This window comes from Condylostylus longicornis, unplaced genomic scaffold (assembly GCF_029603195.1).
Source record: "Condylostylus longicornis isolate FDR11 unplaced genomic scaffold, ASM2960319v2 ptg000028l, whole genome shotgun sequence".
Taxonomy (NCBI): Eukaryota; Metazoa; Arthropoda; class Insecta; order Diptera; family Dolichopodidae; genus Condylostylus; species Condylostylus longicornis.
In genome coordinates, this window is record NW_026577997.1 from 1,141,203 (window position 1) to 1,169,020 (window position 27,818).

At 23.5% G+C, this 27,818-nt stretch overlaps 2 protein-coding genes and 1 long non-coding RNA gene across 6 annotated transcripts in view; all 3 read left to right on the forward strand.

The window, feature by feature from the left end:
* LOC129607751 (uncharacterized) overlaps positions 1-5,091 on the forward strand; it is a 46,038-nt gene extending 40,947 nt beyond the window's left edge. The window contains exon 3 of the long non-coding RNA XR_008696840.1: positions 4,958-5,091. This is a non-coding gene — a long non-coding RNA (uncharacterized LOC129607751). The remainder of the gene's footprint in view (positions 1-4,957) is intronic.
* LOC129607748 (TWiK family of potassium channels protein 7-like) overlaps positions 1-20,418 on the forward strand; it is a 293,642-nt gene extending 273,224 nt beyond the window's left edge. For all 4 annotated transcript variants that reach the window (XM_055518922.1, XM_055518923.1, XM_055518925.1 and 1 more), the window contains one exon: positions 19,583-20,418. In XM_055518922.1, coding sequence (XP_055374897.1) covers positions 19,583-20,418 — 836 coding nt within the window. The remainder of the gene's footprint in view (positions 1-19,582) is intronic.
* Positions 20,419-20,442: 24 nt separating this feature from the next.
* On the forward strand, positions 20,443-23,528 carry LOC129607749 (uncharacterized). Its single transcript, XM_055518926.1, has one exon. It carries the CDS (start codon positions 20,443-20,445, stop codon positions 20,968-20,970), a length of 528 nt encoding a protein of 175 aa, XP_055374901.1. The 3' UTR covers positions 20,971-23,528.
* Positions 23,529-27,818: the final 4,290 nt, after the last annotated feature.

Here is a 27,818-nt window from a genome sequence, read left to right on the forward strand (position 1 = left end):
ATTATCCTTTTGATGTTTATTTTTTTTTTGTTTTGTAAGAAAACTTTGTAAATAGTTTTGAATAAGGATAAGAAATTTTTCTTATATATATATTTCTTTTTTTTCACTATTTATTTAAGATTTTTCATCCTTTTATATAAAATCTCAATTTCTATAAAAAACTGATCGCCTAAGTATTTCTTATTTTTGTTTTTTATATATAAGGAAGAAGAAAAAGTTATACTAACTAAAGTTAAAAAGAAAATCTTTTGGGAAACGAAACTTTTCACTATGATTTTTTTATACTTGTTCTAAAGAAAATCTAAAAATAGAGTCTTTAAAAACTAAAAACCATTTCAAATGTGAAATTTTCATTTATCTTTAAAGAAAAAACAAAATAAATTTTTTGTTTTTTAAATTGCTTGTCTTATTTCAGAATCTTGAAAATGATTTGAACATTTTTGCCAAAATATTTACTACATATGAGCTAGAATATTTTAATTTTATAAAAACATTGAAAATGACTGCAGACAGGATATGTCTAGACTCGAAGCAAATTAACATGGTTTTTTCCGCAAAGGTTTTTCCCAGTTAGGTAGCTTTAAAATCATATAATTAATGTCATATTTGTATTGTTTTTATTTAATATTATTAAGATAGGTTTTAATAAATTTAAAGAAAAAAAATTTGAGTTACCCACTAAAATAGGCAGTTTTTTTTAAAACATAAAATGTATACGTATGTGTATTTTAAAAATCAATTTTTATATTCTTGTATACAGTAGGAATCAAAATATTTGTCTAAATTTTTGACAAATTATTTTATAGTGACAATAACACTATTAATATCCTAAATTATTTAATATACTATAGTGGTTGTAGAAGCTTAAAAATCTCTACAAATATATTTACATATTATATGTATATAGAAGAATTGATTACAAATAAAATCATTCTATACATAACTTATATAAATATATTAAGCAAGTTTGTATCACATGCTTGTGACACGTACATTTTCATACCCACGTTTAATACAACATAATAAATATCACAGTAAAATGACGTTAAAATAATGATTATTTTCAATGGTGACAGATTTTCTTTCTTTATTTCTTTCATATTTTTTTTTCTATAACTTTGATTTGACACACATCCTGTGAATTCTGAATTTTATATAAATACATACATAATGTACGTTTTTATATTTATATTTTAATATTCTTAAACGAACAGAAAAACAAACAGCGAAAAAAAAAGGTCATCAATCATATTTTTTGAGCTTGAAATATTTCATATATAACACACAATTCACTTTTAGACTGACTGGTGCTATTTATTTAAAAAAAAAAAATGAGTATGTGTATGGCACGCGGAAATAGGAGGGTACGAGTAGACTGAACGAACAAATGAATGAATGAATAACTTTAGCGTTAATAATCATGTTTTCTTTTTTTTACTGTTAATGGTTGTGTTATTTTGACGCAATTTTATGACAATTTCATTGTTAAATTGAATAATATTTTTTTTATTTTCTGTTGAATTTTGTTTTTTTTTTTTCAATAAAATGCGATTTTATTTAAAATAAATGCAGATTTAATTCGTCTTTTTTTTGATCGATTTATTGAATTTTTTTTTGTATTTAAAATAAGAGAATAAAAAAATTATGGCAAATCAGAAAAAAATAATTTAAATCTCTTTATTGAGAAATGACAGATATTTTTTGAAATAAGTTTTTTTTAATGTTAAAAATATGGAGAAAAAAAAGATTAATACAAAAGAATGATTATTATAACTTTTTGTATCCTTTTTATAAATAATTTTCAATATAAATCAAGTAAAATAATGGCAGGAATTTGTCATAAAATAATTTTCAATTAAAGTTTTCATAAATGCGCAAGCATCTTTAGCAGGATTACATATAGTTGGGTACTTATAGTATAATTCTTAAAACATTTTCATTCTTTCCAAGAATTTTACTGTAACTTGTTTTAAATTCCTTGTTTTTTTCTTTGCAAAATTACAAATTCCAGTATATTAACATTACATTTTAATGCTGTAAGAGCAGTTTGTTTATTTGTATAATCTTAAATGCTCGATTATTGAATGTTACTTGGTATAAATTTACAGGAAAATGTCAAAAGAAATAAATATTTTTGTAAATTTTTTTTGTTACTAAAAATTAACACTTTATTGAATAAAAAAAACTTTTTTTGTTAAAACTTATAAAACTATAGTTGCAATCGTTTTATACGATTATGTAATATAAATATAAAAAAAAATTTAACATAATAAAGCAAAAATACTCAAACATCATACGGGACTGAATTGTAGATCCATCAACATTGGAAATTAAAATTCCATATCAACAGCGCATACACTTTTTGTTTTTCTTTAAAATTATTACAGGAAAATTTCAAAAATAAAATCTTTACAAGATGATACATTTTACGTTTATATTATAGGGTATTTGTTTTATAAATAAAATGTCAAAATTTAGTTTTTTAGTTATAATTTTTATTTTATAATAAGATTTCAAGCGAAGATGAGTAGAGCACTTTCCGAGAAAGTCATTTAACCACAATTTGTAAAAATCATGTATTTTCAATACTTTTTTACGCTTTTCAATACTTTTTGAGTCATGAATTTCAGTTTTTGTTGCCAACGCAATTGATTGTCATTTTTTGATTTTTTTTTATATTTGTTCGTGTGCTAGTACATTTACAAAAATTTATTGTTAAAAATGATTGATTTTGATGTAAAAAGAAAAACATAAGAAAAATAAGATTTTTATTTGTAAACTGTAAAACATAAACTGACACGAGTTGCTTTATTTGCATATGAGTGTCATTTGCAAGTGAAACCGATGGACTTGATTGACATGATCGTCAGATTGATGATGTTCTTGGATAGAACCTACATGAGTTTTTTGACATTTTTTTACGATTTGTAGTTCAAGCATTGTATTTAAGTGTTACATATTGTCAAAATTCTCATCAATAATGTATTAAAAAAATATCGGACATGATTTTCAATAAACTTCTTAGGAAATGTATTAAAAAAAGTATTCAAGTAATTTTTATTAGCAATTTTACCTATATCTCAGCACGTAGGAAGAAAAGATACCGCAATTATAATAAAAAGTCTTTGCTACTTCTACATTTAACTCCATTTCAAGTTGAAAATTCGATCTGTATCCACAATCACACACCTTATTTAAATGGCGATAAAAACAAACATGTTGATGGACAAATATTGAAATACATATTATATAATTTTATTAATGATTGACTGTCAAATAAAACTTATTTTTAACTTTGATTAAATACACACAATATTTTTTTTATTCACTTTGTGTAGTCAAATGGGATTGATTTATGGCGGTAATTGTCAATATATGACAATTTTTTTTTTTTGTTGTTTTGTTTCTCTCTCCTTATTTTCTCGTTTTTTCAACACATAAACCATTTTGGATAATATTGTTTTCGCTTTTTTTTTTTCATTTTCAATAAATATAAAAAAAATATTAATTTACTATAATTCTTCTTTATTTTTCAATTAATCAACTTTTTATTATAAAATGGATATTTAAAAATTATAAAATGGTCAATGAATCATAAAAATTTATTGAAAATTTCATGATATGCAAAAATTTATTGAAGCTTTTGGGTTGTGAGTGGCAAATATCAAAATCTTATAATGTTTCCAAAGTGTAATGATTATTATACTTGTGTGTTGGGTAAAAGTGAAATTTATTTAAAATTTAAATGTTAACTTTTAATTAATTTTTTATGAGTGTTTTTTGAAGATCTCAGAAATTATTAAAAATATAAGTTTGTACAAAAAAATTTTTATCTTTGTTTTTAGGTAAGAACAAAAGGAGTTTTTCTGAATAAATAATTACAATAATTATAAATATAAAATTATAGTAGTTCTTGAAGTTTCAAACATTATTCATTCTCCTTCTTAAAGTTAATAACTTATCAGGGCAGTACATCAAATATCAAAAATATTTATAAATATTTTAATCATTTTATTTTTTTAAATTTTAAATTTTTTTTATAAAATTTAATTAACTTGAACGTCATTATAATGCTTTATCGATAAGTTTCAATTCCAATATTGAAAAAATATTTTAATGTAAAAATTTTTAAAATTAAAATGTCAAAAAGGATTTTTCATTTATTAAAATTCTCTTTATATAAAAATATTTAAAAAATGTAGTTGGGAATACTTTTTATATAGTAAAATTGAGTAAAAGCAGACAATTTGTTAAAAAAAATTTATTTTTACGTTTTATTGATTTTTGTTTTTTTTTTTTAGTAAAAAATAATAAAAATAATGTGAAGAATAATTTCCATCCAATTGTAAGATTAAATAATAACCAAATTAAGGTATAAATTTAACTAGATATGCCACATTTGAGTTGTAGACTAGCAGAATTAATTATTGGAAAAAGTAAATCGATCAAATATGCAAGTAAGATAGTTATAATAAGTGAAAGAGTTTTTTGAATATTTGTGTTATTTGGGAAATACCGTTTTTGCATTATGGTTTTAATAAGCTGCAAGTTCGAATCTTATATACGTGAGATTTTTATTACAGATATTACAAAAATTTAATTTTTGGCACTTACGCTTCGTTAAACGTAGTGTTACACTTTTTTACTCAATAACCTCTGCAGTTACTCCACATACTCATTAACCGTCCATAGCCCTTTATTAGCATATTTTTAAGTTTCATAATTCATTGATTCCCATTTTCTTTTTTTATAAATGGGATATAATAATCGTATTTCCCTTTTAGTAAATGTTAAGTGAAATCTTTACCTTATACAATTGATTATGCACCTCACATAGTTTTGATAAATTATTTGCATAATGATATAACATTATAATTAAAAATTGTCATTGGAAATGTTTAAAAAAATAAAAAAAAAACAAATTTGATAATTAAATTTAATTTGAATTTATTTTTAGAATACCTTAAAAAAAGAGGAGAAAGGTGAATTCACACTACACGAGGATATTTCTGAAATAAATAGTTATAATTAATTTTTTTTATACTTAATAGTTGATTTTTATTTATTAAAAAGAAGAAAAATTTGTAAATTGGAAATACTTACACATAAATACATAAGTATATAATTTTAGTTGATAAAATAATATCCAGAATAATAAAACAGTAGTAACTACTTTTTCGACTGGTAAAAATGCAAACTGTTTCAATAAAATACCAATACAAAATAATTGCATTATCAATAATTGTTTTATAAATTATTTAAAATTTATTTTTAATTTCAATTTTCCAATATTTTGAATGTTTAATTAACTTTGTAATTTTTATATTAACGAATCATAAAATTGTTTTACTGCATTTAATTAAAAAATTATTAATTAAAATTAAATAATAAATATTATTAAACACACTTTGAATGCCAATATAATCATGATTATAAATTCATTTCAATCAATTATTTTGAAAAATGTTAAAAAGTAATTGTGTTTTTGTTTTTTTTTATATATATTTGATTATGACTTAATATCCAAAATTCATTTTTCAATTTAGGAATCATAAATATTATATATAAAGAGCGAATATAGATAACTCGTGTCTACCAAAATACTTTTACTATATGTATAGATCTTAAGCAGCTTCTCATTCTATTTTAATGTAAATGGTAGGAGAAACACACCGATAGAGTTCCGAAAGGTACAAATTAAGTATGTGGCTAGTACTAGACATAGAATCATCCAATACAATTGTGATGTAGATGGCAAGAATACTGATAGAATGGTTTTATTAATTAAAAAATTATTACTATAGAGAATGGTAGTCAAAACCAAAATGAAAGAGTAAATTATTTTTATTAATAGTATATACATTTTTTTATTTATTTATTAAGTCATCACTTATTACATTTTTGCAAAAGCAAAGGAACTGTACAAGCATTTTTATAATTAAAATAAAATTTAAATTGTACAATAATAATTTATATCACATTGTGTGTTTTTTAAAGCACACACATATTTTATAAATACTTAAATATTTTATTAATAATTTCTGTTTCCCATTTTCTTTTTGCGCTTTTATATTTTTAAACATTCGTTTGGTCTTCATTTTTATTTTTTTATTATTTAAAAGTGGTAATAAACACAGATAAAAGAGATGTCCTACTACAAAAGAGCGTTATGAAACGAAAATACAAAAGAAAACATTTTTTTAAAAAATAATATTATATTTTTCTTTTTTTAATGCATTTCGCTTTCGCTTTTTATGAAATACTCAAAAAAAATGAAAATAATAAAATATAAAAAATTGGCTTTCTTAAAAATAAAAAGAAATACTATACATAATATATCAAAGGGAAAATAATATTACTTACCTATTCAAATTTCAAAGCTGTTGTAAACTTATTTAAGAGTAATCAAATCATTCTCTGTTCGCACTTACCCAACTTTCATTTACAAATTTGTTTGATTTTAATTGTACATATTAAATTTTTCGTGTTTTAAAGCAGTCCTCTCTCTTCAGGACAGCATAGATTGCATCGATTCATTGCTAAATAGTTGTTACAAGCCAATACAATCTTCTCAGAAAAACAATAATTCCGTATTTTTGAAAACTCAGTTCTAATTTTTTTAGTAGTAAGTACTTATATGTAATGGGTTATTTTAACAAGAAATGTCAAGGAATTTTTTTTCAAAATCAGATACTATATACTACTAATTAGTTATGTAACAAATATGAAAAAATGGGCAGTTGTATTTTCTGTCAACTATTATTTCTAAGAAATTTGGTGATTTTAAAACGATACGGCCACTTCAAATATTTTCCAAGTAGCTGGCAAGAATATTTTTTATTGTCAGTTCAGTACACAGCTAATGTTTCTGCTTCACAGCCCATAAATATGCAAACGGAAAAGAAAAAACAAATATTTTAATGACAAATAATTATAATAAATTTTACACTAATTATTATTCTCTTTTTCATTTACAATTAATAAAATTATTAAAATTATAATATTATTTTAAATAACTGTCTTATTTTGTTTCTGTACTATTTTAAACTTTTATTTTAACTATTTTTAAACTAATTATTATTGATAGTAATTATAATAAAGTTGAAAAAAAAGTTCACTTCATTTAATAATAATTATTTGTAATTTTTCTTTTTTGTTTCGATTTTTATACTTTTTTATTTTAATGTGAAAATATGAATACAAGTATATAAATAAAATTGAGAAAATAAAAAAAATTATTTTATTGAAATTAAAATTAAAATTGGGGAATTTAAACCTCATTTTCAATAACAATAAAATAAAAGTTATTGTTATATTTTTATATACTCATGTATACTTGTTGTTATTCGATAATTTCAAGGAGACAAAATGAATAAATTCATTAATTAATTAATTATTATTAAAACAATTGTGTTGTTGTATACTACGAAATATGGTCGAATATTAAAAAAAAAAAAATATATTAAAATAAAATTAAAATTTAAAAATTTATGTATGATCAATTCGGGATAATAAAAGATATAATATGAAAAAAAATTTATTTCGATTATTTAAGTAATTAATTTTCATTTTAAAGATAACATTTAATTATGTGATTGGTTTTTTTTTTTTTTATGTCATTTAACTGCAATTTTAAGACTTATGGATTTTGATATTGCAAATGATATTATTTTTAATTTATGAATTCAATATTTCTAATATAAATCATTTACCTATGCTAAAACTTCAACGTCCCCCAAGTTGAAAGCGTAAGCATTTTTTTTTAAAGAATTTAAAAATATTTAAATTAACCCCAATTTTGAATTCTCTTTTTAGTATGAATTTAAATTATTACCAAAAATAAGTATAATTTTGGAACACAATACCTAGATGTCTTAAAGGTAGCCGATTTGAATGCAGTGCCAAAGTAATGCAGTAGCCGATTGTTCTCAATTTATTGTAGCATAAATTTTCTCGTAAGGGAAACAATTTTTTTTTTATTTCAAGAAAATTTCTCAAAATGAACTCAACAAAACGATAGCTCATGCAGAGTTTGTATGTTTAAAGTTTGCTTGCTTTTCTTTTTAGTTTTAGTTTTGAAAATATGAAAATTAAACTTAATACATACATATATAAAAATTTCAATATAATCAACAGAAAAAAAATCAAACTTAAATTTAAATTAAAATAATTTTGAAAAATAATTGATATAATATCTTAAAAAGTTTTAAAGCATGAGATATATGAACAAAATATTTTGTAGTAGAAAACAAACAATTACCAAAAATATAGTAGAGTGTAAATGGATTTAAAAAGAGAAAGAAAATACTAAAATAAGGAACTAATATAATATCAACTTAGCATCAAATATTCAAATTAACGAGTCGTAAAAAATATATTATGATAGAACATGACTATTAATAATGTTTTTGAATTTTTTGTTATCACAATTATCAAGAGTATTCATCAATTTAATAATCAATTATTAAATATATTGCTAACAGCCAGTTTTAAATTTCTATAGGAATTTGCATTTTTCGTTCCATATTAGTGTAACATTTTTCCTTGTGTTAAGTTATGGTTAGGATGTTGGGTACAAGCTTTCTGTTATTGTTCAATATGCCGAGTTGTTATCGATTGCTTACTGCTTTATTTTGCAGTGTTTTTATTTTTCTTAGGTTTTGACTTGATCCAGTTCCCATTTGTAATCCATTATTAATCCATATTTATAAACCATTCGAAGTAATCAAAAAGGCACTTTAACTTGAATCACCTCTTTCATATCCAATATATACTATAAATAATATATATATTTAACATTAAAAATATTAAATTAAAATGCCATTGATTAAAAATAAATATTATTTCTCTTTCTAAAATCTAATTCAATCACTTTTAAATTGTCGAAAATTTGTCATCATTCCATATGTGTATGCATTTTAAATTTAAGTAAAAATTTACGACTATAGCTTTATCGTATCTTTGTGTAAGAGTACATTTCAGTTATATAAGTACCACCCCCTAATCCAGAAAAAACTTTTACCTTGATAAAACTTTTCAAATCTTTACTTTTGTTCGAATTCTTAAATCTTAAATTTTTTTTGTCTCCTTATTTTATCCTTTTTACATTTTAAATCCTAATTAAATGTGATATTAACTTTTAGACAATAATTATTTCAATTAAAAATTAATTAAAATGATTTTTAAAAAGTTATAAAGTCTTTTTTCTTCTAAGAAAAAAGGCGTATAACACAGATTTATTACTCATTTTTAATTGTTAAATTAAAATCTTTTTCCAATTAAATATCAAAGGTTACAAATTTAATTATTATACAATCATTTAATATGCACAGATTTTATGTCTGTATACATATGTATGTACAAAGGTTTTAGTTGTAAAAAAATAAATTATTTTTATAATAAAATGAAAGGGCAGGCAATTCAATTGAAAAAAATTTATTTCAAGAACAAATTTAAAAGAAATTATTTTCATTGAATTTTCATTTTTGTTAAGAATTAAATTTTTTTTTATTTTTAGAATAAAGAATGGATGAGAATTATGCAAGGTAGTTGCTGTAAGCAGAATTAAAAGAGTTTTAAAAACTATTGTATTATATGTATGTCAATTTCATTTTTTTTTTACTAGAAGCATTTGCCGATGCCAGATTAAAGTTCAATTTGTAAATCGAAAGAATATATAAGTATAAAATGTATAAAGATGCATTCAAAAATTAATATGGATCTTTCTGCCTCGATATTGTATAAAATCAGTGAATATTTTTTTATTACATTCAGGTTAAAAACTCTTATTATTGCTAAAAATCATACCTTTTATATTCGCTATATTTATTTCTGATCACATTCAGACAACCGATATAAAAGAACCTTTTTTAATTAATATAATGGGACAGACCCTATCATATTTAGCGAACTAGGAAATCTTTAAAATTTATTTTCTCTTTTTCTAAGAAAATAAAAAGTTATTACAGAAAAAAAAAGTTTTCAAATTTTTTTCAAATTAAATTTTAACTTCTTTTTGCAGTCTTCTATACTATCTTCTTAATTTGCCTCACTTACTCTTATTTAGTTTTTATCTATAGCTTATATTCGATAAAATATAATTAAGCAATAAGTGTGTAACAATTATATATGTTGTTTCTTCTGGATGCTCTGCTACAACTTCTTTCCATTTCAAAGATTTTAAAATTAAATTTTAGTAGCTGGGTGTGTAGGAAATTGTCTATATATGCAATTTGAACGACAATAATATATGTTAGATTTCATATTGTTTCCAAGGTAAATGTCATCTATATATATATACTATAAAATGTGTGTTATATAACATTTATAAAATAAATAATTGCTGTTGTAAGTATGTAAGAAGGAAAATATCAGATACAAGAGGGACTGTTATAATTTAATTTTACGCTTTAACATAAACAATTTTGCTTTAATTTATTTTTAAATAACAAAAAAAATATAAAAGATCATTTACAATACATAGTAAAAGATCCCGTAAAACATTTCTAAATTACACGGCGAACACTACGATTTACTCTGTGACCACAAATCATTAAAATATTGTATTTATATAAAAAATGTTCTTACGGAGTTTTTTTTACAGAGCATTGTCACCTGTAAAATCACTACAATAATTTGAATGAGGAAGAGGAGAGTTCCGGAAAGTCCCACGATGTGGACAAAAGAAATCGTTAAATAATTCTGGAACGTTCGAGTGGAGTTATTTAACCAAAGTGTATGACTTTTAAGTAGGCGGAACTTAAAATTCATTTGAATTGTAGTTCATTATCACCTTAGTTTAAGATCTTGAACAAAATTGGCAGTAATATTTTTCCACGTTCTAAACGATAAAAATCCTCTATTGCTCGAAAAAGCGGGCTCAATTGAATTACCACTTAATTAGAAGATTCCTTGCGTACCTTACCAATACATATGTTCTTATACATGCAATGGTAATTAAAATATGACTGAAAATGGCTCTTTATTTTTAACATTAATTCATTTTTCATTTTAACTGCAAAAAAAAATAATTACTTTAAAGTAATAATGGTTTTTGTCTTTTGTTGTTTTCTGTTATCCTTTTTATCTTGCCATTCTATATATACATATTCCTTTATATACACATCATATATTTCATTTTATATTTTGTTTATTTGTTGTTGTTTTTTTTTTATATTTTTTTGCTTAAAATTTTACTTATTTTAATCCTTTTACTCTTTTAATACTAAAGAAAAACATTTTAGAAGAAAACAAAAAGTAAAGTTCACTTTTTGTATTACAAAAAAAAAAAGAATTGTTTTTAGAAAGCATGAGGGAGTCCTTCTACTTTTGCTATACATATTCAACTTTAATGCAATTTAAAAGTAGAGAAATAAAAAAAATAAAATTGGAAAGATTTTTTTTTAAATTGTCAACTGTGCTCTAAAAGTTGGATAGTATAAAAAACAATATCATTTGAGGAACGTATAAATATTACAATAGGAACATTGCAATAGGAAATATTGCAAAATATTTATATGATAATTTAAGAGAATTTTTATGATAAATTTTTACAAAAATATTCCTTGATTTCTGAAAAATATTTTATAAAATTCGAATTAATACAATCCTATTTAAGATTTCTATATAAATTTAATAAGAAACATTTCCATTTTTGTTTTTAGAATTAATTATTCAAGGACTTTTAATAGTAAATGGGATTTGACATCAAATTCAATTAGAATACAAAAAATAAACAGAATTTTCAAATAAATTATTATAATACAGCAAAGAGAACTAAATGGAGTGCGGAATAAGATTCACAAAGTGAATCTGCAAGGAAGAATGAAGCAGCACTAAAAAAAACACCAAACAATTACAAACAAGAAACAATTTTTTTTAGCGTGTTCCCGTTTTTCATTCAAAGAACAAAATCGGAAAACTAAATTAATAATGCATTTTGCACTCTTTAAAATCAACGTTATAAAAACTTTAAAAAAAAGCATTATCAATTTCTTAACATCAAGTACGGCACAGAAATAAAGCAAAAACTTTTCAAAATCAGAAAAAAATTCTGTACAAATAAAATTTCCCATTTTAAGAAAGAAGAAAAAAAAAGAAACTTGGATTTTCTTTTGAAAAGTAAAAAAAATCTGATCTTACTCTCTAGGTTCTGGGACATGAAATATTTTCAACAAAATACCAGAACACCTGAATAAAACAAAAAAAAATGTGTTAATGTTGGTGCGACATGCATCATATCAGAAAGAAAATGTAGTTAAACCTAAGTATAGCAAACAGGAAATTCTCAATTAAAATCCGTTTTAATTTCATTTAAAAAATTTTCCAAGCTTAGTTAACATTTTAATTTATAAAAATACTTTTTTTTTTAATTTTTTACAAGGTTTACTTAATTACATAAAAATTTCTTTAAGAATTATTCTGTCATGACAAGCAAATATACAATTTTACTTAATGTAATTATAATAGCAAATTAAATATATGGGAGTAGACTCTATATAAAAATGGAAGATTTGAAAGTGTTTTTAGTTTTCTTTTTATCATGAAATATGTTTTGAAATTTTAAAATTAAAAGTAAACAAAAAAATGCTGTCAACTTTGAGTAGACAGCTTCTACATTAACACTCAACATTAATTTGCTAGTGTAGTAGGTTCAAGGTCGCCACTCTCACTTAAACTATAACATAATTATGTTTTATGCTTTAAATTCATAGTACTAAATTATTTCTTAGGAACAGTTTTATTATAGCAGGTGACCTTTAAGGCGATGTTAAGTAGTTTTTCCTTGCTTTGCTTACACAAAACTAAGTAATTTAGTGATAACTGAAAGCAAAACTTACACTGTCCTAAGACAATTTTTAGTTTTAATATTTTCCCGGATTTTTGATCCAATTATAACCAATTGTTGAATTTTTTATTATAAAACGTCTACAATGGTTTACTTTAAGATAATGGTATTTGAACATCTCTCTACCTTTAAAGTAACAAATACTTTTTCACTCTTCCTTCTTTTAACATAATTTAAATGATACTCATATAAACATTATAAAAAACGGTATCTATTTCAAAAAGGAGGTTATTATATGACCTTTTAATCTCTTGAACTATTTAGTTTTAAAAGTGAAGAATTTTATAATTTAATTACAATTATGAAGAAGTATTGCAGTTTTTCCTCTTTGTTTTATACTTTTTTAATTTACTATTTTTCCCATTATGTGGTCATAACATAAAGAATATGTGGAAAAAGCAAATAAAATTACTTTTAAGTAAATTATTTTATTCTCTTTTTAAATGTATAGTTTGAAAAAAATTATACTGACACATTATATAGTTATGATCTTTCTGTTTTGAACAAAAAATAAAAATAGTATATATGTAGATACGCACTATGCTAATTTTAGTGCGTGATCCTGTATCTCGCTATTTTATTCGATGAGTCAGAAGAATATGATTCTCTGATTTATAAAATCATATATTTGTATAATTTATTTTTCCAGTGAGAAGATTTATTCCGTACTTCGTATCCCGTTTTTTCTTAAATGTATAACAAAATGTATTCACTTTGTTTTTGATAGTGAGACGTGTTCAGTCGATAATTTAAAAAAAAAAAATAAGAAAAACCTATTGAAAAATAAGAAATTACATCGAAAAAATGTAATATACATTAGAAAAACGGAGAATGAAAGTGAATTAAAAATAAAATGAAAAAACGAGATACACGATTAGGCTTTAAGAAAAAAAATTCAAGTAAAAAAATTCTAGTAATCTTATTGGAAATGTTCATCAGAAACCGGGTAGTTCTGATTTGAAAGTGAAAGAAACTTAATTGTTAAATTTCAAGGAGGCGAACTTTAGAGGTAGCAATAGTAATTTTCTTTTTAATAAAAAAAACCCGTGACACTGTTTATACACTTAACTTGCATAATATTCATTTATATTTAATTTCTATGCTTAAATACTTATAAGTTAAAAAATTAAAGCTTACCATTCTTTATATTTAAGTTTTTGATAAAACCACACGCTGATGTATAATAGAAATACCGTAACTAACAGAATATATTAAAACATTGGCAAGATTCTGTATTAATTTTTATATATGAAAGTCTACATGTCTATAGACCATTGTGTATGCCAGAATAATATAAAGTGGACATGTATTCATATATTATTACGATAATATAAAAATATAAAACCAAATTAATCGTCTGTAATAAATGGGAAAAAAATAACCTTCCATTACGATTCGAATTAGAAAAGCAAAATGAATGAAAATCAGCCCTAAAGCATCAAATGTGTTAAGTAAAGAAAATAACAAAATATAACAAGAAAGAAACTAAAGCAGCTTTCATCCTTATATTATGAAAAAAAAAATTTTTTATACTTTTTCTCTTCCCATTTCCATCTCTTTTGTTCTCATATTATTTGTATTGTTATTTCTCTTCATTTTTCGGTAGTAAAATAACGATAATAACGGTAATAATGCCTAATAACCGAAGCAAAAACTAAAATTATAAAAAATGAAAATAAGCAAAACAAAACTTTTAACAAAAAAAATGTTACAAACGCATCGCTTTATAATATGGAAAGTACTGAAATGAAAAAAAAATATCCTTAAACAGGATGAATAAAGAAGCCAATAAATTATCTTTACTGTGGCTATTTTGGAAATATAAGAAAAGCAAATAACCAACAGGGAAAGAAAAATAAAGTAAAAAATTAAAGCGTAAAAGTACCAAGAAAATAACAAAAATATTTAAAAATTATTAAAAGAGATATTTTGAAGTAATAGATTCTCTGTAAATAACGAGCAAAATAACCACATGTATTACAACTTACCCCAGAATTCTGACCCGTAAAGCATCACATTCTGAAAATTTAATTCTGTTGAGATTGAATTAACCAATTGAATTAAGAAAAATCCTAAAATTTTTAAATTTAACTTAAATACCATTGAAAATTAAATAAAATTTAAATAATTTAGTTTAAGTTTTTACCTACGAAAAACAGTCTAAATTTAGAACAGAAAATCCTTTTTAGGTGTCAATCACCTTCTACGAAAAGGATATAAAAGGCATCCTTAAATTTTTTGTATATTTTGTTTTTCACCCACCCACTCATTATTTTTATTATTTGTTTTTTTTTTTTCTTAGTTGTTCGGTCTCTTCTATACTTTTTCATTATATAATCGTTTCAATCATTAAATTGCAAAAAAAAAAATATCATTTCTTACCAATACTATTATTCTTCATTCCGGCTTCTTCAAAATAATTTTATTTTTATTAATTTCAACTCGTGAGTCGTTGTGTCCTATAAATACCCAGTAAGTATCATTTACATAAAAACGTACATAGTTATGTACATACATAGCTAAATAGAATGAAAATAAATATTGAAATCGAAAAATATTAAAGAATGATTGTATATCCTTGTCAATATTTACACTTTTGCATCAACTTAATGAAAATAATACCCGCAAAAAATGAAAACTGGAAGCAAAAATCAATAAAAATATTTTAATAAAATACTCGTTAGATATATTGTTGAATTTATTTGACTTATTGTGTGCTGCCATCAAAATAATCGAAAATACAAAAAAAAAATACCCGGAAGTCTTAATGTCGAAAATAATAATTAAAAAAGAATGTAGAGGGAACAGAGAGTAGAAGGGAGCGGTATCACTGCCAAATTGGATTGCAAAATAATTTTTTTTTTGTAATTAACCATGTTATCTGAATTTTTATAATTTTGTTAGTATATGCGTGCGGATAAGATAAAGGGGCAGCTAAAAGGCATAGTTGGAAACTTTAATAGTGCGGACGTTTAATATGGAAACTTGTTAGATTTAGCATTAATATATTTATACATGGTAACACTCCCTAATTAGTATTGTCATAATACATATTATGTAAATGTGATGTTATTTTATTATACACGTCATGACAATTATAATTCATTCTATATCCGTTATTCAATAAAGTAACATTTAATTATCAAAAAACCAATGTTATCTAATCGAAAATAGATTCAAAAATATATTTAATGTTTTAGTGCCTGATGGTTTTTTTTTTTTTTTTGGTGAGAGTTTGATTTATTCATAATAATCCGTGACTACCAAAACGCAGTAATAAAAGTTTCACTGCAGTACGAGTACCGCAACTTAAAAAAATTTACTGTGCAGTAAAATATAAAGAGGTTGTACTGCATTGTGGATTAGAGTTCTGCAGTAACTATGCAGAAGTTGTCGAATATCAAAAAATTTTCGAAATCTCACTGATGTAGACTCCTCAGAGTTTAACAAAATAGGAATGCTTGTGTGAATTAAATGCATCAAAGACTAAATACAGTTTAATACATAGGTATGCATATGTGGTCTTTGGCCACGTATTTTTATTCGTTTGCTAAAGGAAATTTACATGTACTATATATTTCTAACAAAAAATGAGATTCATAAATAATAAATATGCTTGAATAAATAAATATTGCTGGTTCTGACACTAAATGCTGTTAAAATTTTACACAATTTTTTCCTTTTTGACAAAATTACTTTCCTGGTAAGCTCACTGTGTTTCAACACTTGTGTATCTATAATTGAGTATTAAAGTAGGCTATTCTCGAATTTTCTTCTATATTCCTCCTCATTTTTGTCTTTAGCACTTTAGACGTAAATCTATCGAAGAACAAATTATATAAAACACCAAATCCTATATTTAAGAAGATGAAAAACTCCAAAAACTATATTTATGATTTTTAATATTAAATTAATGGTTTTTTACCTCTCCTTTTTATTGTTCTTTCAATAAAAAAAATCCATAGAAAAATAAATGTTTTCTTATCACAGACAAAAATAAAGATATTAAAATTATAATATTAATAGCCAATATGTGAAAAGGACAAAAAAAACTTTATACATACTTTTCTCTTTCTATTAATTTTTACAACTATATTCTAAAACTAAGAGCTAATAATATATAAAAGAGAGAAAGCAATAGCAAATAGTTTTGACATTTATGATTTATATAATTTGATTGGCTTTTTAAACGATTGACTTGCGATTTATGAAATTGGGAAACAATCGAATTTTTTGTTTTTTATACTTGTATTTTGTTTTTTTATTTTACTGATATTTGTTCTCTTATCGTATAAGGTTAAGAAAAAATTTGTACTTTCATTTATAATGTGTATTTTCTTCTCCGAATCATTGAACTGCATTATAGTTAGGAAACTGCATAGAGAAATGGGTCAATTCTATATCATTGTATATATTCATAAAAGGTGTAGAAATTGGATATTTCAGTAAATGCGGGCCATTTCAGTAGTGTGTTCGGCACAGCGTATTCATGTGCATTTCCAACGCAGAACGTATTTTCGCTCCCATCAACATTGAAACCACCGCCGCACATTAAAAGCTTCTGTTTATATTCGGGACGACAAGAAATATGTGGCCAAAATACCACGGCACTAATCATTATAATTATTATACTATTGCTTCCCCATATTGATTATACATTCTATTATTTATCATTGGTATCATCCAATAAAAATAAATCTTCAAATTTATCATTTTTTTTAACATGTCCTGCAACTACTTTTACTGTATCATTTCATTGTCCCACATCCACTTATTCTTCTTCCTTTGTTTTTTGTACCATTTATTATTTAGTAAGTTTGATATTACCAAGTAATACATAAATAAAGTCTGTGTATTCCTACATATATTTAAGTAATTTAAACGTATGTACATATAATTTCTATAAAATATTTTCGGAAAAGTAGAGCATCTACTCTACAGTTATAATTTTTTTTCTCATTGCATTCGTTTACTTTCGTATGATAATTTTCACTTGCAACATTATAATTTAATGTTAATGTATGGATATAGAGAATATTCCATACATACATACAACTGTAAGTTCTCTAGTTTAGAATTATTTTTCTTCATTATGAATATTTGATGAGTTAAAATTTCTTTTTTTTTTGTTTAAAATATGCAATTGTATAAAATTAGGCAGAATTTAATGTTTTTAATGAAAATTATAACGAAAAATAATATAAAAAGAGAATTTTAACTGACTGAAAGTGGTCGGATAATGAAATGAAATAAAATGAAATTTTACGAATAGTGTGATGATGATGATGATTATTATAACTGTGATGATTATGATGTAGATGATAGTGCATTTTATGTAGGAGATTAATGGTAAAAGTGTTTTTTTTTTGTCATTATGCATTAAAACTTTTTAAAGTATTTTTAAAAGTATAGAAAAAGAAAGTACTAATAAAAACTCAGTCTATGTCCTCCATTTTTCAAATCTTTCTGGTACTTTTTAATTTCTTTTTATTCTTAATTTGTATTCAAAAAAACTTTGTTTTATGTTACGCTTTTAAATTTATAATATTCTGGTCATCTAATTTTACTGCTTATTACAATTTAAATTTTTATAAACTTTCAGTTGAATAAATTTATGAGAATATTCATGTGTGTGTACGTATATATGTCAAAATTCCTCTTCCCTCCCCTCTTTTTTTTTTGGTTTAATATTTAGTTAATTTTACATTCTCTTTTTTATAATAAATTTTCTGTACAAGTGAAAATTAACATTCATTGTATCTATTGTATGTGACTCGTGCCATTTGTTTTTCATTTACTGACGCTGATGGAGTTCTACTTATGCGGCTATCTACATTATTAATGTGACCCACTTTTATTATATTCTTTATTCACTTTTTCCAGTTTAATTTCATTATATTTTTAATGAATTTAATCTTATAGAAATTGTGTCTTTAAAGAAATTTTTAACTAATTTAAGCAATAAGAGTAATTTTTAAACAAATTGGTTTGTATAATTTTGTTATACTCTCACTCACATTAAATTTTTTCTCTCTAAAAACTTTTAAAAATACTTTTCTCCGCTTTTCCTAATCTATTAAAAAATTTTTCTTTTGAATTTATTTTAAAGCGTTTATTCTCTCTCAGTGCCATACTGCCATCATGCGTTGAAAGGTAAAAGACCTGATTATCTCTATAACATATGGGTTTCGCCAGTGATTTTCCATAATTTACCCATTATTCAAATTACGTTGTAAAAATAAAAAGTGAGCAAAAAAAAATAAGTTTTGACATTCGATTAATAAAAAAATTAACATAAACATTTTTTTTTAAACAATTTGCATATTTACAAGGAGAAATCATATGTATAAACTTTACCATTTCTTCTAAACAAAGACCTTTTGGAAACATGATATGAACATAATTGAATAGAATATTGAACAAGGATATCATTAGAATGAAGAAGAAAAGAAAAATTAAAATTTTGTCGTACACATGACCGTAATTGGAAATAAAATGAATATTCTTGTTTTTGTGAACTCTGCGCTTTTCACATTGATTCGAAATTCAAACAATTAGTTTATGATATTTGCAAAGTATTAAAAAAGTGTTTGTCCCAATTTTAACTTCTACTCATTGTCCTTAATAATTAACAAAACAATAAATGTTAAGAAAAATTTTAATTCCATATTTTAATTACATATAACTTAATAAAGTCCATTTAATGTACGTTATTTTTCGCTTATTTATTTTCAGGTTATGGAGGTATATCACCACGAACACAATGGGGCCGTATAGCAGCTCTTATATATGCACTATTTGGAATACCCATTGTCCTTTTATATTTATCAGCAATGGGAGAAGGTTTATCATCGGCAATACGTTGTTTATTTCGTGTTAGCGGTAGCAGTAGTGGTAGTAGTAATAGCAAAAAACGTGGTAATTCTGGTTCATCGGGTGGAAGCAATAAAACACCACCATTAGATAGTAGCGGAACAAATACAAATAATTCAAATACAAATGGTGGTAATGCAGCATCTCATTTACATTTTAGTCATCATCAACATCATCAACATTCATCGAAATTACACAATAGTAATAATAGTCCATATCAATTACATTCGTCATCTGGTTTATCAGCAGGATCATCAAATTTAATAAGACCGAGTCATACGAATCCAAGTGTGCCAATTTCTATATGCATTTTAATTTTAATTTGTTATATTAGCTTAGGTGCTCTACTATTCCATAAAATTCAAAATTGGAGTGTATTAGAATCATTATATTTTTGTTTTACTTCTTTGGGAACAATTGGTTCTGGTGATTTATCACCAACTGGTAATTTAAGTCAATATTTGGCATCCGGTTATATAATATTTGGTATGGCCGTTGTAGCTATGTGTTTTAGTTTAATACAAACTGAATTAATACTTTGGTTAAGGAAATTTGGTGTACAAGATCAAGTATTACCACCATCTTCATCGTCAACAATAACATCGTCATCATCGAATCCAAATAATTTATTAGGTGGACAAGATGATGTTGCATTGGTTTCAGTTTCTGCTGTATCATCTGTACAATCAAAATCCTGACATAGACAAAATGCTGGTGATCTAATGGGTAGCAATGGTAATGGTATATTAGGTGGTCCTAATCAAAGTATTATCGGCGTTAATCCACATTATAGTTTAACATCACAATACAGCTCATTACCACGTAGATCAACAGCATTTCAAAGAAATACTCCAGCAAGACGATCAACAGGTATAATGGAAAATCAAATGGAATATTTTGTACCAAGAAGTGTTAGTGAATTTAATTTATCTGGTGTCGGTGATTTAGCATTACCGCCACCAAGACGTACACCCGGTGGTTTAGCGGGTTTAGATATTGGTATGTCAAATGCTGTACCAATAGCACAAACACAAACAATTTTATTACCACCAGTTATTGCTGGTGGTGGTGTCGGTATCAGTAGTGGTGGTGTTGGAAGTGGCGGTGGTCCTGGACAACAAATTTTAATGAAGCCACCACGTGAAAAAATGGTAACATTTGAAGATGAATCAACTGCCAAGACATGTCCACATGGTATACCAACAACACCAAGAAAGTCATCTGTTGTTGGCAGTGATGTTTTTATGTGACGAGAGGGTGGTAGATGAGTAAACGAATTAAATTTATTAATAGTAGATGAAAATAATGGTGTTGGTATTGATGGAATTGTTATTTCTTCTAATTTAGTAAATAATACAAATAATTGTAATAATACAGATAATGGTAATATTGATACAGATTTAGATGAAATTAATTGTAATATTAGATTAAATAGTGATAATGATACTGATATTGATAGAGATTATGATGATAACGATAATAATGATACCGATGAAAATGATAATGAACAGAAAACACATTGTCCCGGTGATGTGATACGTGTTTAAATGTATTATAATCAAAACGTATAATAATGAACAAAATTCAATTATAACCAGTGTTACAAGGTCTCAATTGAAGAGACGAAATCATTTTGATTTTACTAATTCGAAAATTTAATAAATATTTGAAACTCATTCGGATATTCAGGTAAATATCCGGAACTAATTTTATATTCTCGAAACTTTTGAACAAAATTAGTACTCCCCCCGAGGCAGTAAATTTTAATTTTCAATAACCCTTTAACGCTGGCTGTTATTGTTTTAGAATGCGCTGTACTCTATATACATGGTTTGTTTAGTAAACGCCTAAGATAAAATAAAACGAAAATCAAATAAACTCACAGTATTTATCTATATAAAAAAAATAATAATGACAATTTTTGTATTTAAAATTCATAAAACTGAAGAGAAAATTATTACTGAACTGTAGAGGAATCAGAGAACTTTTTTATTAAATCATAGATAATAGATAAATTTTTTTATTTAACACAAAGAAAAACACACAAAAAAGAGAAAAACAAATATAATATAAAATATTAATTAATAAGTTTCAAACAAATATAAAATTGGCAACAAATAAAATTTTTAATATGGAAAAATGCTCAAAAATTCTAGAAGATTTATTCAAATTAAATCTAGAAAATATTTTAAAATTAAAAAAAATGAAAAAAAATTAAAAATAAATAATAGATTAATAACAAAATTAAGTGTAAATAAAATATGTAAATTAAATCTAATCAGAAAATATTGAAATTTGTAAATTATTATTGCAAATTAGAAAGAAATGGATGAAAGGAAATGTTACTTTTTGGATTAATTGAACAAATTACAATTGGTATTTATAGAAACATTAAAGTAGCTGGATCAAATAAAAATATGCAGTAATTTGTAATTTACACATCCGGTCCATTTTTCTTGATTTTTGAATTTTCGACTCATTTTGACCTTTTCGTCTAAGATTCCATTACAATTTTATAGTATTTTTTGAAAATTGTTCTAAAAAAAACAGTATAAAACATCTAAGATGACTGCTTTCAACATTTTAATTAATAAAAATGTAAAATTAAATATACAAAAAGTTAGAAAATTATTTTTAAAAGTTAACTATCACTCACAAATACGATTAACTTTACTTGGTTAATTACTGTACTTTTTTTGAGACTGCCGAAAGTATTATGCTTCAAAAAAAATTCTTAAAATCCATTTAAAAAAATATTTTTTAATTATAACCAAATAAAAAGCAATTTTAATGTTATCTATATCGGATCAACATGTATATGCACACTATAAATACCTACTATTTCCCATAATGCTAAAATGTTTTTAGTAAAATTAGGGAATGAGAAGGTGTACAATGAATTTTAACTAATTTGTTCAATTCAAATTCATCCATTAATAATAACGACTATTAAAAAATGTAGGAAATGTTATAATTAATTTTTCAATTTGTTAGTTATTTATAAAAACTGAATTTAATAAAATAGAAATTAAATTTATTTTTTTTTTCACATAAAACCCCAAATCAATTTATTTGACTAATTAATTTTTTAAATCGTTTATTTAATTAATTAATATTGTCAATTAACGCAAAAATCAATGTTTTATCACATTACAAAATTTTTGAAATAACTTTATTATTTTAAACTTAATCAATTAAAAATATTTTTAATTTGAAAATTTTGTAATTGTTGTATGTACATATATATATAAATTTTTGTATCAGTAAATTTAAACAAATTAAAATTACCAGCTTTATCACTGAAGGAGCTCAGTGAACTCAATAACATTTTAAATCACAATCATTCGCCAAATCTAAAATATTGTTATTTCAACGAGACATTAAAAATAACAATATCATAACTTCAAAATAGTTTGTTTAACCAAAACATTTTTGTTATATTCGCTAAGCTTGTTGCAAATAGAGCTTTCATATGATTAAAAACTTATATTCCTCAAAAATGTAATTCGCTCGGCCGATTATAATAAGTCTAAATCTGGCATTATTTTTAGAATCATTACTATACATGGCTTATTCATTTTCTCCACTAATCATATGAGTTTTCTTTAAATTTGTAAAATTAGGCAGTTCAAATTGGTTTATATCATTTGAAAGTAATGGTAAAAATTAGAAAGAAATCAGAATAATTAATTATTTTAATATTAATTTAAATGATTTCTATTAATGGACTCCTGGGAAATTCTTCTAAATTTCTCATTGATTTAAATATGTTAAAATATCATAATTTTCTCACAGACAAGAAATAAAAACTGCCATAACAAATTCAGAATATTTTAAAATGTTTTTTAATATAATTATTATTTTTTGATCTTACATAAAGGAAAATTTCAGAATAAGACAAAAAAAACCCTAATTTGGGTACTCACATTTAGTAAAAATCTATTATTAATGTAAATATAAAGTAATTAAAATAATTTTAACAATATGTAATTATTACTATGTACATAATAAACTATAATAATGTATGCATAATATATTACATTATAAAATATATTTAGAAAAACTGTATATATAAAATAAAAATAATTAAATAAATGTCATAAATGTGTCATTTAATATTAAAATATTTACATGTAAGTCAAAATATAATTGAAAAAAAAATCGAAAAATATTTAAAAAAAAGGATATTTTAGTTTCAATTACAATAATTTTGCATATATATAAATATATATATATAGTACATATGTATTAACTTAAAATTTATAAACAAATGATAGTATTTAATTGTGAAATGTTTAAGTTTATGTTCGAATAATTTAAAATTGTGAAAAATTTAATTTTTAAATTTTACAAAATTGAAAGCTAAGAATTTAACCATTTTTACAGGATAATTGCATTTATTATTTTTGTTTAAAAGGTAATATCTGTATAAAATTCATTTAAATTTTAAGTACATTTTAAGTATAAAGGCAATTTTCAATATCATACCTAAATCTTTGCCTGCTTCCGGCATAGTCAAAATGATCATATTATCGTATCGTATGTATTATCTAAGTATAGGACACTCTAAGGAATTCCTAGGACAGTCTAATACGTCGTAAAGAATTTTTTTTTATATAATTCACATACATTAGTTATAATAGTAAATAAATCGAAACCATTTTGATCTTTAAATGTTAAATTTTTAAAAATTGCGTTCAATAAAATCAAATAACAATCAACAACTATATTATGACAATTACAATAATTAAATTGGAATGTTGCCGTCATTGGGCGCGTCAAATAACGATCATTTTGACTATACTGAAAGCACCCACTTAGTGTTGTTTATAAATAATTATTTTAAATACAATATTGAAAAGTTCATTCATTGCTTCTTTAAAACAATAATACAAAGAATTTTGCCTAAAATTTATGATTTTAAATTTTATAAAAAATTTAAGTAAATTGTCTGCCATTTTATTTTGAACTTATTTTTACACTTTAGTTCGCTCGCTCTTCTTTCAACTTCTATTAAATTTAATTTATTCTCAAGAATAATTTCAGTGTTGCAATTTTCGGCTTTTAATTTCAATCCACACTTCCAAATTAATGCAATTATCAATACATATACCAAAAATAATAAATTTTAATTGTACAAACATATGATGTGTCCACCGCCTTATATTTGAATTTTGAAATTTAAATTTCAGTTAATAAAAATTATATTTTTCTTTCATGAATTTGTCAGTAAATTTATTCCATGTTGAATTATTCCACTAATTCGTAGTTATCTAAAATAAAAATAAAAACTTTTCCAAAAATATTATGTACGGGTAAAATACAAAAAAAAAATACAGAAAACATTTTTTAAAAAGGATCGTTGTTTTTATCTCAAAATACACCACAAATTCGTATATGAAAAAAAAAATAAAATAATTAAAATATTTATACAAGTACCATTATATTTAAATTTATAAAAAAAATAAAATAATTAAATATAATGTTTAAAAAATATAAAAAAAAAAAAACACAAAAATAAATGTAATTAGAAATTTATTTTCAAAATCAAAAGTAAAAACAAAAAAAAATCACAAATTATGTAAACAAAACAATTATTAAAAAAATTATCCTTTGGAAATTCGTGACAAAAATTTCAAATAAAACTAAATATAAAAATTGAAAGAAAAAAAATAAAAAAAAATTGAAATCAAATGAGAAAAAATAAATTAAAATAATTATTTATAAGTAAAATTGAAATAAAAATTAATAAAAAAAAAACAAATAAAATGAAAAAAAATTATTTAAAAAAAAAAAGAAACCAAATTTGAATTTACTCTTAATTTCAACACCTTAAATTTTTTCAGTTATCCTTTTTGAATAAAAGAAATATTACGAAAGTGCTAGTGCAGCTTACATAAGTGAATACAAAACTAAAAGTAAATTGAATAAGAACAAAGAAAATATAAGCACATACATCATATTACCATTTTAGCGATTGTGGTAGCAAATTCAGCGAAAATTGCACTTAGAAAGAAGCAATAGCATTCTTAAACTATAATCGTTAAAGTCAAACTAACATCAAATGCATTTGTAGTTAGATTTAAGTCACATAACTTTCAATGTCACTCTTATCTGGCAACATACAGTGTAACTCTTTATTAAGTGCCACAATGATCCTAATTAAGGTTAATGAGACACAATTAACCTAAAATGCCAATTGCAAATATGTTGCGAGTTTTGAATTTGAAATTTAGTCAAATTAAAATTTTTTTACAGAGTTGTTTTGCTTTTGCTTAAAAAGGCAAAGCAATGAGTTCGGAAAATACTGACATAAATTTAAAAAAAAACAAAATTAATATTAAAGTCTGAACTAATAAATAAAAAAAAAATTGAAATTTTTAACAGCAAATCGGAAAATTACCAGTAGAACAAGAAATATAAACATAAAACTATTTATAATAATTAGATTAATAATTCAATGATGGCTGGCATTTTAGTTTCTAACATGACACTTTGCATTCTAGTTTCTAAGACAATTAGTTGATTCAATTTGGTTTATTTCAAAAGATACACAATAGAGTATTAATTGCCATGAATGTTTCCCTTTAATACGAAAACTGCTTTCGATTGTGGAGTTGCTAAGCTTTTTCTATGGTATCTAAGCAGTTTTCAATTTTTTTAAATTCTTTTGATGTCAATGCTTTTTTAAGAAAAATTTCTACCTGAAATTGTCAAATAACTTTTATCATAAGAAACATATTATATTACCTAAGTATGACAAAAGTATTTTTTGTCTACACGGTCACACTTTCATCAATAGATAAATCAAATAACTTTGTATTTGATCTTAGTTTGACATTGACCATGACAGCTTTAGGCTATTGTTTTTTTTTGTAAAATTAAATAAAAAATATGCAAAAAAGAGTAACAAATCTTCCAATGCGTTTTCATTAAATCCTCAGTTCCCTAAAAGGTATCGTAGTTCATTGTTAAAAAGTTTTAGCTATATCAACCAAAAAAATATAACAAATGAATTAAAAATCTTTAATGAAATTTTCTAGATTCATATAAAATATAAAATCGAATCAAAGTATACATATATGTATGTAAGTTTGTATAAATAAATTAAATTTTTTAAACGATTTTCTATGTTCTTATTTTCATAGGTCATCATAAAACATTGGAATGATGGAAAGGTGGGCAAAGATAGGAAAAACTTCTAAAAACAAGAAAGTACCCTAATTCTAATTATTCATTTCTTACTCCTTCCTCCACTACTACTATATTCTATCTCAACTTTCCCTTATAAACTTTGCCCCATTAATTTGGAATTATATTTTATTCTGACCATCTCTTCAATAATAAAATCGTAAATTTAAATTTTAAATTATCCAAAGATGAAAAATATTTTTTTTTTGAATAAAAAAAACGAATAAGAGAGAAAATTGTTCAAAATAAAACAAAAAGTTTACCAAAAGTAACGCAAAATAAGGATAGGGAAGCATAGGCAAACAGATTTGGCATTTTATTTGGAAAGTTCATTGACGAAGAGGTAATATAAGCAAGGTCTATATCGAACGAATTAGTAAGTGCTTTTAGAATCAAATAAGATTTTTCTAAATTCACATATTTCATCTCATTTTATGTTTCCCGTTGCAAACTACACAGGCATATTCTTAGCGAATAGATGAACTTTTTCAATATTACAAACCTAATACGAAATTTTTAATATATTTTCAAAAAGAAATTGCAATTTTTGCGTTTTAAAAATAGCAATGAAAAATTCTGTTTTGCACCAACTCTTCATCATCCTAATTTCAACATCATTGTCATCATTTTCTCATGGATTGACTTGCTCTTAAAATAAAGTCTTCTTTTTTATAATATTGTTGATAAAGTGACCATTGTATAAAACATCAAATAACAGAATTTTTAATTTTAGAGCACCAAAAAAATAATTATTGCACATGCTTTAATTTTTATACATTCGTTAAAATTCCAATGTTTCATATCTGATTGGAATTTAATTTAAATTTAAGATAAGTAAAGCAAAACATAAAAATAATTGAAATAATATTAACAATAAATAATTGATTTGAAAAGAAAAGGGAATTTT

Excerpts from the sequence above, each read along its gene's own strand:
- LOC129607749 (XM_055518926.1), top strand. The coding sequence starts at position 20,443 with ATGGGTAGCAATGGTAATGGTATATTAGGTGGTCCTAATCAAAGTATT.